The sequence below is a fragment of the Mesocricetus auratus genome, unplaced genomic scaffold, assembly GCF_017639785.1.
Source record: "Mesocricetus auratus isolate SY011 unplaced genomic scaffold, BCM_Maur_2.0 Super-Scaffold_100004, whole genome shotgun sequence".
In the NCBI taxonomy this organism is placed as follows: Eukaryota; Metazoa; Chordata; class Mammalia; order Rodentia; family Cricetidae; genus Mesocricetus; species Mesocricetus auratus.
Genome location: NW_024429189.1, coordinates 116,903,339 through 116,915,566, shown reverse-complemented (window position 1 = coordinate 116,915,566; position 12,228 = coordinate 116,903,339). Strand labels below are relative to the sequence as shown.

The 12,228-nt window shown below is 51.2% G+C and overlaps 1 protein-coding gene and 1 non-coding gene across 4 annotated transcripts in view; one reads left to right on the top strand and one right to left on the bottom strand.

Moving 5' to 3' along the window:
- Positions 1-1,747, bottom strand: part of Angpt4 (angiopoietin 4) — a 32,891-nt gene extending 31,144 nt beyond the window's left edge. For 2 of the 3 annotated variants that reach the window (XM_005072529.4, XM_040746478.1), the window contains exon 1: positions 1,297-1,747. In XM_005072529.4, coding sequence (XP_005072586.1) covers positions 1,297-1,620 — 324 coding nt within the window. In that variant the 5' untranslated portion in view covers positions 1,621-1,747. Of the gene's footprint in view, positions 1-810; positions 1,268-1,296 lie in introns of those variants that run through there. The other variant, XM_040746479.1, reaches the window with a different exon arrangement.
- Positions 1,748-4,064: 2,317 nt separating this feature from the next.
- LOC121140611 lies at positions 4,065-4,226 on the top strand. The gene has a single exon (XR_005877535.1). It is a non-coding gene; the product is annotated as a U1 spliceosomal RNA (small nuclear RNA).
- The last annotated feature ends 8,002 nt before the right edge of the window (positions 4,227-12,228 follow it).

The following is a 12,228-nucleotide window of genomic DNA, read 5'->3' as shown; positions in this document are numbered from 1 at the left end:
GGAGAGTAGTGACTCCCATGAGCTATCCCTTGACCTCCACACATGTGGCATGTGCATGCCAACACACATGTACACACAGATAAATAAGTTAATAAATGAAATAATAATAACAAGCAACAGTTTGGAAGCAACAGGTGTGAGAGAGGCTTTCTAGATGGCCACTATCCTACTTGGCCTATGTCTGCTAGGCATGTCTGCTGTCTACCTAGTTTTAAACCTTCATGGATTGGTCCAGTCCCTTCCCCACATGGCTGTAGGGTTCCTTGTCTTTTCTTGGTGGGTGACCCTTCCTCAGGGACTCTGACTGGCCACATCCTGGTCCCACAGGACAGGTGCCCACATGTTCATAGCCCAGCTTGCCTTATTCAAGCTTGTACTCTGTACCCAGTGCTCACCTAGGCATAAACTGTGCTCAGAATTTGCCGGAAGTGCAGAGAATAGCCAGAGAGCCTCCTGGTCCTGGCACTGGGCCCAAACTGCAGTGGTGTACTTTCCTTTTGACTCAGCCATCTGACTGCCAGTTCATCAGGTAGCCTCACAAAAAGTCAGAATCAGATAGCCAGCCTGGAGGCCTCCGGATACTCACGTATGGAGCTTGCCGTATCTATGGAGACCTCACACCTGGCCTCCCAGAGACCATTCTACCCTATATGTTTTCTGCTTAAACCAAATCCATTAGTCTCAATTCACAACACTGTGGTAGCCAAGGCACTTAGAAGCCAAAGTCCTAAGGGCCTTTGTGGCCCAGTCATCCATCCACGAATGCTTTGTAACCCCCACCTCCGAACTTAAGTGCTCTTGTACCCTTACCTCTGCCAGGATGCTCTCCAGATACTCATTGCTCTCTTCACTTCCCCAGGGATTTCCCAAGGATCTGAGCTGGGAGAGCCAGCCTGTGCCTTCTTCCTGTCTCTGCCTCCATGTGTTACTGCCCCATGCAGCAGACAACTTTTTCTCGCTCTTTCCCCGGCCCACTAGATAAGAATGTATTGTCCTGTCCCTGTGAGGATGCCCGACACTTAGAATGGCTCTGACTCATGGTCAGCATTCAGCAAATTCCTCTTAGATGAATGAATGAGCATCTGTGAGAAGCCTGTCTTCCCGGCCACGTGGTGCTCAGCCTCCGGATAGGCATCGTCATCCCAGGCCCTCTCTGGACCCTGCATCCCAGAGGTTCTATACAGCGTAGAGCCCCAGCCCCTCTGCCTTGGGATGCCCATCTCTGGACTGATGCTCCACCTGATGGCAGGACAGGCCCCTAGCCACCCACCGTCCATCACACAACCCCAGCTGTACCTTCAGCAGCCACTGAGTGTTATTCTCTAGCATCTTCTCCAGCTGCCTCACACGCTGGGCCCGCTGGGCTCGAAAGTCTGCCAGGGGCAGCCTGGAGGCAGGCAAGTCCCTCTGGAGGCTGTTGGAGCCCCCAAAAGCATCAGGTGCCTCCGGAGCCAGCTGGCAGATACTAGGCTCTGGCAGCACAAAGGTGTAGCTGCACTGGCCGTGCTGGACCCGGTGAATCTGGCGGCGCCCACTGGCTGCTGGCCCTCTCTGCTGGGCTGCAGCCGTGGTGACCAGCAGGATGAGGCCTCCTAGCAGCATGGCTGGTTGGCAGAGCATCTCAGAACAAGTGGTGGTGAGGTGATCTTGTCAGAGGTACCAGGGTGGGGCCCCACCCACAGCCAGCCCTTGCCCAGATGTACTGTGTAGCTGGGACCTATGGCTGCAGAGTCCTACTGCTGTAAGTCCTGAGGGCCAGCTCCTCTGGGCTATTTATACTCAGGGCAGCCACAGCTGCTGGCTTCCCCTGTGAGGCCTCGCCTCCTGCTCCTACCCCCCTCCCCCCAGGCACCTCTGTCCTCTCTCTGTCCCTTTCTGCCTCTTCCTTCTGTCTCTGAGGCTTTGATTGTGCAGTGGGGCCTGTCCTTCCTGGCCAGGTTCAAGGCTGCCCCCCCCACATGCATACACACGCACACATGTACACGCACAGGCACACACAACACATGCACACGCCGGACCACAGCTCATGCAAGGCTCTCTCCCAAGTGGGAAGCATCTGAACTTTCTCCGTCTCCTCCCCAGCTTTCTCTTCTCTCCACCCCTACTCCTGTCCCCCAAAGCCTGGTTCTCAAGTTTCTCGGCCCCTCCACCTTCTCCCTCTGATTCCAAGTTAGGCTTGGAACACAGGCGGTGACCCTCAGAGCAGCCTGGGAAGGGAGGGAGAAAGGCAAGGCTGGGGACGCAGCCTGGAGACAGAAAGCCTTCCATGGCTGGAGTAGAGTCCGGAGGGTGCCCAGCACAATTGGCTCCTGGCCTCCCTTCTCCCTTGGGGCCTGGGGTGGGGCATTCTGCCCTGTGGTGGCTCTGGCTTCGTGGTGGCGCCAGGAATCAGAGGTCTCCTGGGTAGGTTGTCCTAGGACTTCCTGTTCTGGGTGGTAAGTCTTGGGCTGGGAAGTATCCTGGCCAGTACCCCTAGAACCAGAGGTGGCTGGCCCTAAATCTCACACTCCTACTACAAAACAAAGCAAATCCCAGCTCTTGTTTGAGGAATGCTGGAAGTCTTGGCTCAGGGACTTGAGGAATTTTCAGTTTACGCTTCAGGATCTAGCTCTACCATTTACCAGCTGTGTGACTGTCACCAAGTTATTTAACCCCCGTGCCTTGGCTTCTTGAGGAAGAAAAATGCCAGTGTCCACTTCACAGAGCGTGAAAGGAATTGAGTCAGGCCACGCCGTGCAGGGACATGCTAAGGAGGCACGGTGTCACCATTTGCTTGTGCTTCTCTTCTGGATTCTGCAATGAAAGCCCAAGAGTGAATGGCTTTGTTCCTGGGGCCACGGTCACTGGGGACTGGGAGCTGTGTCTAGCGGGCTGCCTTTGGGTTCTGCCTGTTAGGATGCAGGCAGCCTACCTTCATGGTAGCGTTTCTTTTCTTTTGTATTTTGAACTCCTGATAAATGAATGAATGAATGAATGAACGAACACCAGCTCATCAGGGCCGGTGCCCTGGACCAGGTGTAAGGATCTGGTAGAAAAAACAGCTGCCGATGAAGACAGCAGCCAGAATTCTAGATGCCTGCCTGCCTGCCTGTCAGAGCTCAGCAGGCCACCTCTGCCTGGGTTCCTTGACTGCAGATGGGACCATGGAGGAGGAAGCCCATGAATTTAGACTAGGAGCACAGCGTCGTGTATGGCCTGTTTGTCCCACTGTTCTCTGCTTCTTACCCCTGGCAATGGGTAAGACCCTCAGTCATCCCAGCCTGTCTGCAGGAAACGGTGCTCACCCCTCCTGTGGGTTGTGGTGTGGACTCCAGACACAGTGGAAAGCCTCCAGCACAAGAGACGCCTTTGATGATGGAGAGAACAAATGAATGAGTGAATGAATGAAACACGGCTTCACTCCCGGCACAGGGTTTGTCAAAGAGACACAGGGCTACCCTAACAGCTCTCAGCAGAGAGAGAGGAGACAGTCATACTTCACAGAAGAACAATTGGCAAGACCAACAGAGGAGCTGGGCCCCCAGTGGCCATGCTGGGGTGGCTACCTGTCGGCCACACTAGCCTCGCCACCACCCTTTTCTAAGGGCCTTTGCGCATGTGCACATGCCACGTCTCTGTCCAGAGCGCTGTGCCCACCTACTCCGCCTCTCCATTCATCAAAACACCCACGAGGGACCCAGTGCTTGGTGTCCTCAATCACAGTAACCAGCTGTCATCTCACAGGTCCCGAGTGAGAGTGTTCCCTGAGGCCTTCTGCTCCAGTCTTCCCCACAGCATCGTGATGGTTGGCCTGGTTTTATTTGAAGGCTCCTCTCTCATCTGTCAGCAGTTGGCCTTCCCTAGGTCTCTTTGGATATGTCTTCCGTGCAGTGGCTTCTGGTATGCAGGTTTCTCACCAGGCCACTGAAGGATACATAGGCACATAGTTCCAGAGAGGCAGGTGAAGGCCAAACTACGTCTTGCCATTTGGCTTCAGAACTTATTTCAAGTGTTTCCACCAAGCTGGGTGTAACTCTGTATCACCTCTTAAAATTCTTACTTACCTGGCAGGGGAGGTACCCTGATCACTCACCTGGCAGGGGAGGTACCCTGATCACGAAGACGGTTTTCCCAGGGCGAGGCTTATCCTGTGCACTGCGATGTGCTGACCCCTGAGATTTCTCCAAATGTGGGAAACTCGACTGCATAATTTGTGGTATGGGGGCCTGCGTTCGCGCTCTCCCCTGAAAACAAATCTCAGTGGAAGCACAAGCAGCTTGGCTTGTGTTCTGTGTGGGAGCCAGGACTGTGCAGCTGGGCTTGCTCAGGGGCCATGATCTCTGTCTCCACACGACACCACACACAGCCAGTTTGCTTCGCCGCTGGCCTTTGCACATTCCTCCCCGTTCCAGTCCTGAGTGCCCTGAGCCCACTGGCCTGTCTGTAATTCTAAATGGTCTGTATGTCTCTGTCTGTGGCCATGGCCAAGTTGTGTCACCCCACTGTTTCTTCTGTCTTACGGGGCTAATAGCCACCATTTCCTGAATGCTTAAGGTTAGAGAAGGGATTCCTACAGTCAGTGCACAGTGCATGCTAAATAAAGAATAGTGGTCATTCCTCCCTGTGGTCTGAGAATTGTCATAGGTTGGCACCTATTCAAAACTGTGCATCAGATGGAAAGGTTTTAGGGAGGGGGCTATGGCCGGGCAGGGCCCCATGAACAGAATTAACACCCTTGGAAAGGAGGTCCAGAAGGGCTTGGCAAGCCCAGGGTTTAGTCCTTGGTGTAGGGGTTGCTAAGGAGGGATGCATATTGATTTTGAGTGATGTCTGGAGTTGCTGAAGTATGAACTTTGTCCTCAGATGCCTTTCCAGCTAGCACCTTGCTTTGGGTTTCCTGAAAGAACTCCAGAACTGAGAGTCAATGATTTCTGCTACTTCTCAACCTGTGTGGCCCAGAACACTCTGTTGTCACTGTCACAAGGGACTCCCTGTCTCTTGCTAGTCTGTTTCCAAGGTGGCAATCAAGTGCTCTCTTCCACACACACAGGGGCCCAACTTCTTTGCTCTGGGCCTCTGAGTGCAAGTCCACACTGGTTGTTCACAGACCCCTGTAGGACTGACTGCCACCTGAGGCCTTAAGGCTCACATTCCTGTACCTGAAAGTCATCCCAGAGGCAACTCGCAGTATCACTTTCCTTGGGAGGATTGACTTGTCCATCCCTTTAATTACTGCTCCAATGCCCCTGCCCAAGTGTCCCTATCAAAGCACTCCCCTGCCTCATAAAGTCTTGTGCTCAGGCCTAGTCTTAGCACCCTCTGGCTGTGGCCATTCTTTCTGTCTTAGTTCCTGGTGCCTGTTCAAGGGTCACAGAAGTGTGCATAACAGTTTATTGAAGGAATAATCCTCTCCGTTGGGCAGGAAGGTTCAGTACAGTCTAAAGAGGAACCTGGGTATCATCTTTCTCCTTCAGCGCAGGGTTGACAGGAAGTTTCCATTTGGGTCATTTTAAGTGTCTTGCCACCTAGTACAGAAAACTAACCAACTCCTGGGCGTATTTTCATTTTGCTGGTATGGAGGCAGAGTGTGGAGAACACACTTCTGCTGTTTAGCACTTTGGCTTTTGCTCAGATAGTTTGTCAAAGAGAGAATTTGGTGAGCAGTGCAGCTGAAAAGTCAAGATCTAGCATCAGATAGGGCTGGATGGAGGAGCTTAGACAGTGGTGGAGATTCCCTTCTTCTCTGGGGTGATTTTCTAACGTTGGCATCATCCTCTGACAGTTCCCACCACTGTCTTCCATCAATCCAACAGCCCTTAGAAACAGAAAGCCTCTTTCCTGATAGCTTTGGAAACCTCCCAGCTCAGGGCACATGGTTATTCCTGGAGGACTGAATGCATTAGTCACACTGTCCTGCCCGCTAAAGCCAGGAGCATTGGAACGGGGCCTGGTCTCTTGAGACCCTGGTAGTCTTCCAGGAAACCCAAAGAGCCACAAAGTCCTTCCTTGTCCCACCTGCCGACCTCCACTGGAACTCAGCCATCCACGCGAGCCATTGCACTTCCTCGGTGAGTCTGTGGGGTCCTGGGCCTGGCCTTGCACTTATCTCAAAGGGAACTGACACATAGTGCAGGAGAGGAGGTCCTCACCCCAAGCCAAACACAGGGCCAGGTGGTCCAAAGCAGCTGATTTTTCTGCTGTCAGGAACTCAGGTGAGCAATGAGCCATTCCTGATGAGTCACTTGCTAATTTGGTCTCCTTAAGTATCTGGAGCAAAAAGAAGATGAATGTCACGAATCCCGATCCTCACCAATGGTCACGCTGCACCTTCCAGATGATGTCCCCCAGATTCTTGCCTTTCATCCTCTGGGTAGTGAGTGAGGGCTGTCACCAACCTGGCCTTACAGTGCTATCCACTTCCCAGAGGTCATTACCTGGGCACCTCCCTTAGCACTGGTGGACATGTTAAGGTCCTAGCAGGAAGCTCTGGGGAGGATGACAACCCTCGAGGATGGCCTGTCAATGTCCCCAGGAAGCCAGGGGCCAAGTTTCATGCAGCAGGTACCATGTTGTGCTTAATAATTTTTCACCCAAGACAACACTATGTCACATTTCCTACCTCCAGTACCCAGCACTCAAACCCAGAGATGCAGAACACGCTACACTACACTACACTACACACACACACACACACACACACACATGCACACACACACACACACACACAAAGAGAGAAAAGGAAAAACATCCTCCCTCACTATGTGCAGCCTTAGCTGTGGCTGTTAACCAAGACAGTCTGGTCTTTGAGTGGCCTGGGATCCATATACATGGCAGTCCTTTGGTTTCCAAGGCAGAGAATCCCAGGAAGGGCAGGAGAGAAGGCAGCCAAGTCCCCCAGGCCCAAGCCTTCAGCATCCCTTAGTGAAGAACAGGGTGGGAGTTACTGTCTCTGGGTGGCCACAGGGTGGGGCGAGGCAGCACCAGAGAACTCCATATGGCCTACTGTCACCTGTGTTGTTGGAAAGAGCCAGCGTCTCTGCATTAAAGCATCCCTGTGACACCGAGTACAATAGAAGGTAGAATTCTTTCCACTATGCTGTGGGAGAAACCGGTCCAGAGACTGGATTGGCTCTCAGGTCACCCAGTGTGTCAGCACCAAGCCAGGCAGATGGGCCTCAGACACAATTACCTCTGTGGTCAGCCACAGGAGCTCTGTGGACGCTCCCCTTGAACTCTGTCTCCCTCCTGAACTACTGAGCAATAGCATTACCTTGGTTCTGCCAAGCCAGACACCCCAAGGACCTCAAAGGAAGACGCGTGTCTTTTCAGCCCTGGAAAGCCTGGGCCACTGGCATGCCTGTCCTTTCTCAGGCCAGGAGTTCTGCCCTAGCTTGGGGTGGTGGTGGGGGGTGCAGATCTATTTTGGAACCTGGAACCCTGTAGAGGCCTGGAGGAGCCTGTGACCCCGAGAACCAACAGCCCCTTCTGGATTCTGTTTATTTTCATTTAACAAGCACAGTATGTCCCTGGTGGAAAGTGATTCCCCAGCTGGGGCAGAGTCCACGGTCAGCTCCAGTCATTCTCAGTCATTTCTACATGCACATAGGTTTTCAGTGATGCTTTCCTAAATACACACACGCGCACACACATGCACACACACACGCACGCACACACCACACACACACTCACACACATGCAGAGGGCTAGTGTCTAAAGCATTTTGAAATTTTATTTTACTTATTTCAGCTTTAGCTTTTGGGAAAACGTCATACCAAACCCCCCTGCAGTGCACACATCCCTCACTTAGGTCAAGAGTTTTAATATTTGTCTTCAACTCTGAAAGGACTGAAGCAGTCCAGGCAATGCAGGCATGCCTTTAGCACCTCCACAGAGCTGCTCGGTCCCTATAGATGCATGCAACCGATACAGACACGTTTGCATTTCTGAAGGCAGACAGGCAGTCTTCTGTGGGATGTGCTTTTCTGCCCACTGTTTCCAGATCACTGTTTCCAGGTCTATCTAGATTGCATATCCTGGCTTGGCCTCAAGCCGAGGGTCATTTTCCCTCCTGCTGGGAGGTGCTGTATCCTGTAATTATACCATGTTCCTTCAGCCCCGCAGATGGATGCTGGCTCTATTCAGGAACTTCTGCTTTTCCTAGTGAATTTGTGTCTCTCCCCGTCCACAGCCTTTTGGTCCAGGGTTCAGTGTCTCAGGGACAGAGTGAAGGGTGTCCCTGCTGGGGTGTGGCCACACAGGCTACTTCTCACTAATGTAGACCATCGCTCTACTTGCCTTTGGCATTGTCCAGTTTTACTTTACTGACAATCTGGTGGTTTCCAAAGGACCTGTGCACTTCTCTAACTCTCTCTTCTGACTTGATGACACACAAGAACCTACTTTCCTCAGCATAATCTTCTCTAATTGTGTTTGTAGTGGCCTAGGCCTCCAAGCCTCCAGGGGAGTTTTCTAAGTGCTCCCTATTGTTGGACAGAGGCTTATTTCTGTGGTAGACCTCTCCACAAACCCAGGAGGGGATTCCTCTTCCATGCCCCCATGCCCTCAGCTTACCCTATAAAGAGGTAGGCTGTCTTCCACCGTCTTTGAGTCTGGCTTTGGCCCCATGACCTCCTTTGGCCGGGGGACCACTTTCAAACAGGCACGGAGGCCTGGCCTTGTGTCCTCGGGTTTGTCCTTTCACACTTTTGGAATCCCATGGTCACCTGTGAGTGAGACGGAGCTGCCTGCTAGAGGAAAACACATATGGCCCAGTACGTCTTCTTATCACCCCACCTTAGACGGAGACTGGATCATTCTGAACTATAGAGCCCCTGCAAATCACAGAGGGGGACACTGTTCTTCAAGACACCCACTCTGGGTGAAGAAACAGGAGCCAAAGATCTGGTGAGCCAGTCCACAGGCTGTGAGCCTCAGTCTCTGAAAGTGGGTGAACGCAAGTATGCCCCCAACTGTCACGGGATTGAGTGGTGCATGTGATTGTCACGCAGAGAGGACTTAATCCCCACAGTTCCTGTCACTGTCAGGTCTCAGACATGACAAGTGACTTTTCTACTTCTTCTTGATTGTTCTGTTTGAACTTGCTTTTCTAATGACATGGGAATGCAGGCTAAGGGTGAAGGTTCCTCGGGCTACACAGCCTTCACCCCTACTGCAGAACAACTCCTTCACCTGGTCTCCTTCCAGGAGGACAACAGGCATGGATGGCTCCCTGTGAAGATGTCACCAATGATGGAGCAATGGGGCTGGAAGCTTTAGGCAACCTGGACTATGACCGTCACCCGAGGCTGGGAAGAGCCAGGGAGGAACAGTCTGAATCCCAGAGGGAGACCAGAAGCACAGTGACGACAAGCTTCTGGCACCAAAGCTCTGGGGGGTAGGGGGCACTTTTTTGTTTCAGGTAGCACTTCAGTGTCATTCCAGGTAGCCTGGGAAAGGGATGTACTAAAAACCACTAACTAATGTGGCTACTAAGGGCTGAGCCCCCTGGGGGGTCTGGTGAGTGTCTCTGGGCCCTGGACACATGCTCAGTATGTCCCATCCATTCGCTCCTGTTTCTGTTAGATTGTGGACTGTTCAACCACAGGTGCCCAGCCTTCTCTCCAGGCAAGGCCCACTCTGCACAGATGAAGAGGGACAGGCACCAGGAGACACCGGTGTGATGGCAGCCATGGGAAACTCTTCTAAAACTGCCATCTGAACCTGAAGCCCCCCCTATGCCTATGGGGATTGGTTGCTGTCTGCCTAGAGCCTCCTCCTCTTTCAAGCAGGATAGGAAACTGTAGCAAACCCAGGGGCTTCAATATCCCACAGTAAGACTCAAAGTAGATCAGACAGTTACAAACCTCATAGATTAATCCCAGCACTCGGGAGGCAGAGGCAGGTGGGTCGCTGTGAGTTCAAGGCCAGAGTGGATTATATGGTGAGTCCCAGGACAGCTAGTGCTGCAGAAAGAGAGAGCAAGAGAGAGAGAGAGGGAGGGAGGGAGGGAGGGAGGGTGGGAGGATGTCTTAAACAAGCCACCACCACCAAAAATCAAAATCACATATCAGATTGAATCTGTAGAGCCCCTCTGACCCCCATCATGCTTTGAACCTAGTTGGTGGCCCTATGCTGGCTGTGGAGCCTTAGGAGATGTGGCCTGGCTGGTGGAGCCCAGACATGAGGGTTGGGCTTTGGGGGTGGTGGGAATGTCTTTCTTACTGTAACTCATTTCTGTCTGATGTGGTCTCCAAGACAAAAAAGTCATGTTACAGGACATGTGACTCAAGATGAGAGACTAATGATGTAACTTCAGTAAGCCAGGACTAGAAAACAGAAAGCACTTGGACTGGAAAACAAGTTGCACTTGTAGGATGACCAGCAACTCACAGAGACCCCATGGGGCTGGGGCCCAACATCTCCCCCCTTCTTTATATATAAATTAGCACCTATCTCAGGTGACTAGGATTTTAATGTCAACCTTAGTATACAAAAACAAACATTTATAAACAATATTTGGGAATGTGGGTGTTGTTCTTTCCAAGCTACTTCCTGCTGTTAAGGGGCGCTGAAATACCATGGGGATCATGACAAAAAAAAAACAAAACAAACCCCAGAAACCTGTTGATGTTCTTGTTTTTGTGGTCTGTAAGGCTGCATCATCTCAGCTGTTTTAGGTGTTGGATCACCTGGGCCACTGCTTCAGGTGGTCTTGCTTTATCAAACCATACTAGTCTGCAAGGAACCCACAGCTTTTTATGTTCTGTGGAAACAAAAGCAGAAATTCCTCTCCAAAGTAACCTGTCCTTATATTTAAATTTAGAAGTTAAAGCATTTTCAAAACATGCAAGTTGGATTAATTTAGTAACATTAATAATCAATTGTTTTTTTAGCAGTTTTTGTTTCTTTCTCAGCAATTAAACAATTTAAAGACACCACAACTGTACACAGTATCCAGACTCTCTGTGTATTTTCCATTCTATATACTTTTATCTTTTCCTTTTCTTTTACTTAATACCAGTACCTCCTTTATTAACTGTTACCAATTTTTAATTCACCCACTTTTAATCCACCCTCCAACCTAGGATGATCTCTCAGGTTCCCCTTTCTTTCCTGACCTTGGTGTCAGGCGAAGGCCTGGAGATTTAATCCAATCCACCCTCCAACCTAGGGTGATCTCTCAGGTTCCCTTTTCTTTCCTGACCTTGGTGTCAGGCGAAGGCCTGGAGATTTAATCCAATCCACCCTTTAACCTAGGATGATCTCTCAGGTTCCCCTTTCTTTCCTGACCTTTGTGTCAGGCGAAGGCCTGGAGATTTAATCCAATCCACCCTCCAACTGAGGGCAATCTCTCAGGTTCCCCTTTCTTTCCTGACCTTGGTGTCAGGCGAAGGCCTGGAGATTTGATCCAATCCACCCTCCAATTGCGGCGCCAGCGCCACAAGCAAGTCCAGGGTATCAGGAAAAGAGAGACCAGACGTCCAGCTGTTTGTACTAAGAGAATGCATGTGTTGTGTGTGTGTGTGTGTGTGTCTTCGTCTTCATTGCAAGCGCTAAAAGGTCTTTCTCTTGTAGGAGGGAGGAGCTTTATATACAGGTTACAGCACAGTGGGAAAATCCCAGGTAGGAGAGATCGTTGTTTTCCTCCTGCTAGATGTTGATGTCAGAGGGTCAAGGCCAGGGCAGTAAGCCAGGACTAGAAAACAGAAAACACTTGGATTGGAAAACAAGTTGCACTTGTAGGCTGACCAGCAACTCACAGAGACCCCATGGGGCTGGGGCCCAACAAAAACCATAGACTGAAAGAAAATATTTGCAAAATATGTTTCTGATGGAAGTTATATATGTATGAAGAAGCATCCAAACCCAATAACAGAACAGCCCATTAGAAACAGAGGCAAACTGAGTGGTGGTGGTGGCTCATACCTTTAATCCCAGCACTTGGGAGGCAGAGGCAGGGGGATCTCTGTGAGTTCAAGACCAACCCGGTCTATAGAGCTAGTTCCAGGACAGCCAGGGCTATACAGAGAAACTCTGTCTCAAAAAACCAAAACCAAAACCATTGAGAGCTTCTCTGAAAATCTGTTCTGGGCTCTGGCTGGCCCAATGAGACCTTTGGTCTTGGGTCCCTGCAAATCCTACAATGTATCCTGCTTCCAAATCCCTGAGCCCCCTCCTGCACCTCCCCAGGGGCTGTAATGTGTACTCTGCCTTCTCTGGCTCTTCACAGCCCATTTTCTTACCCAAGAG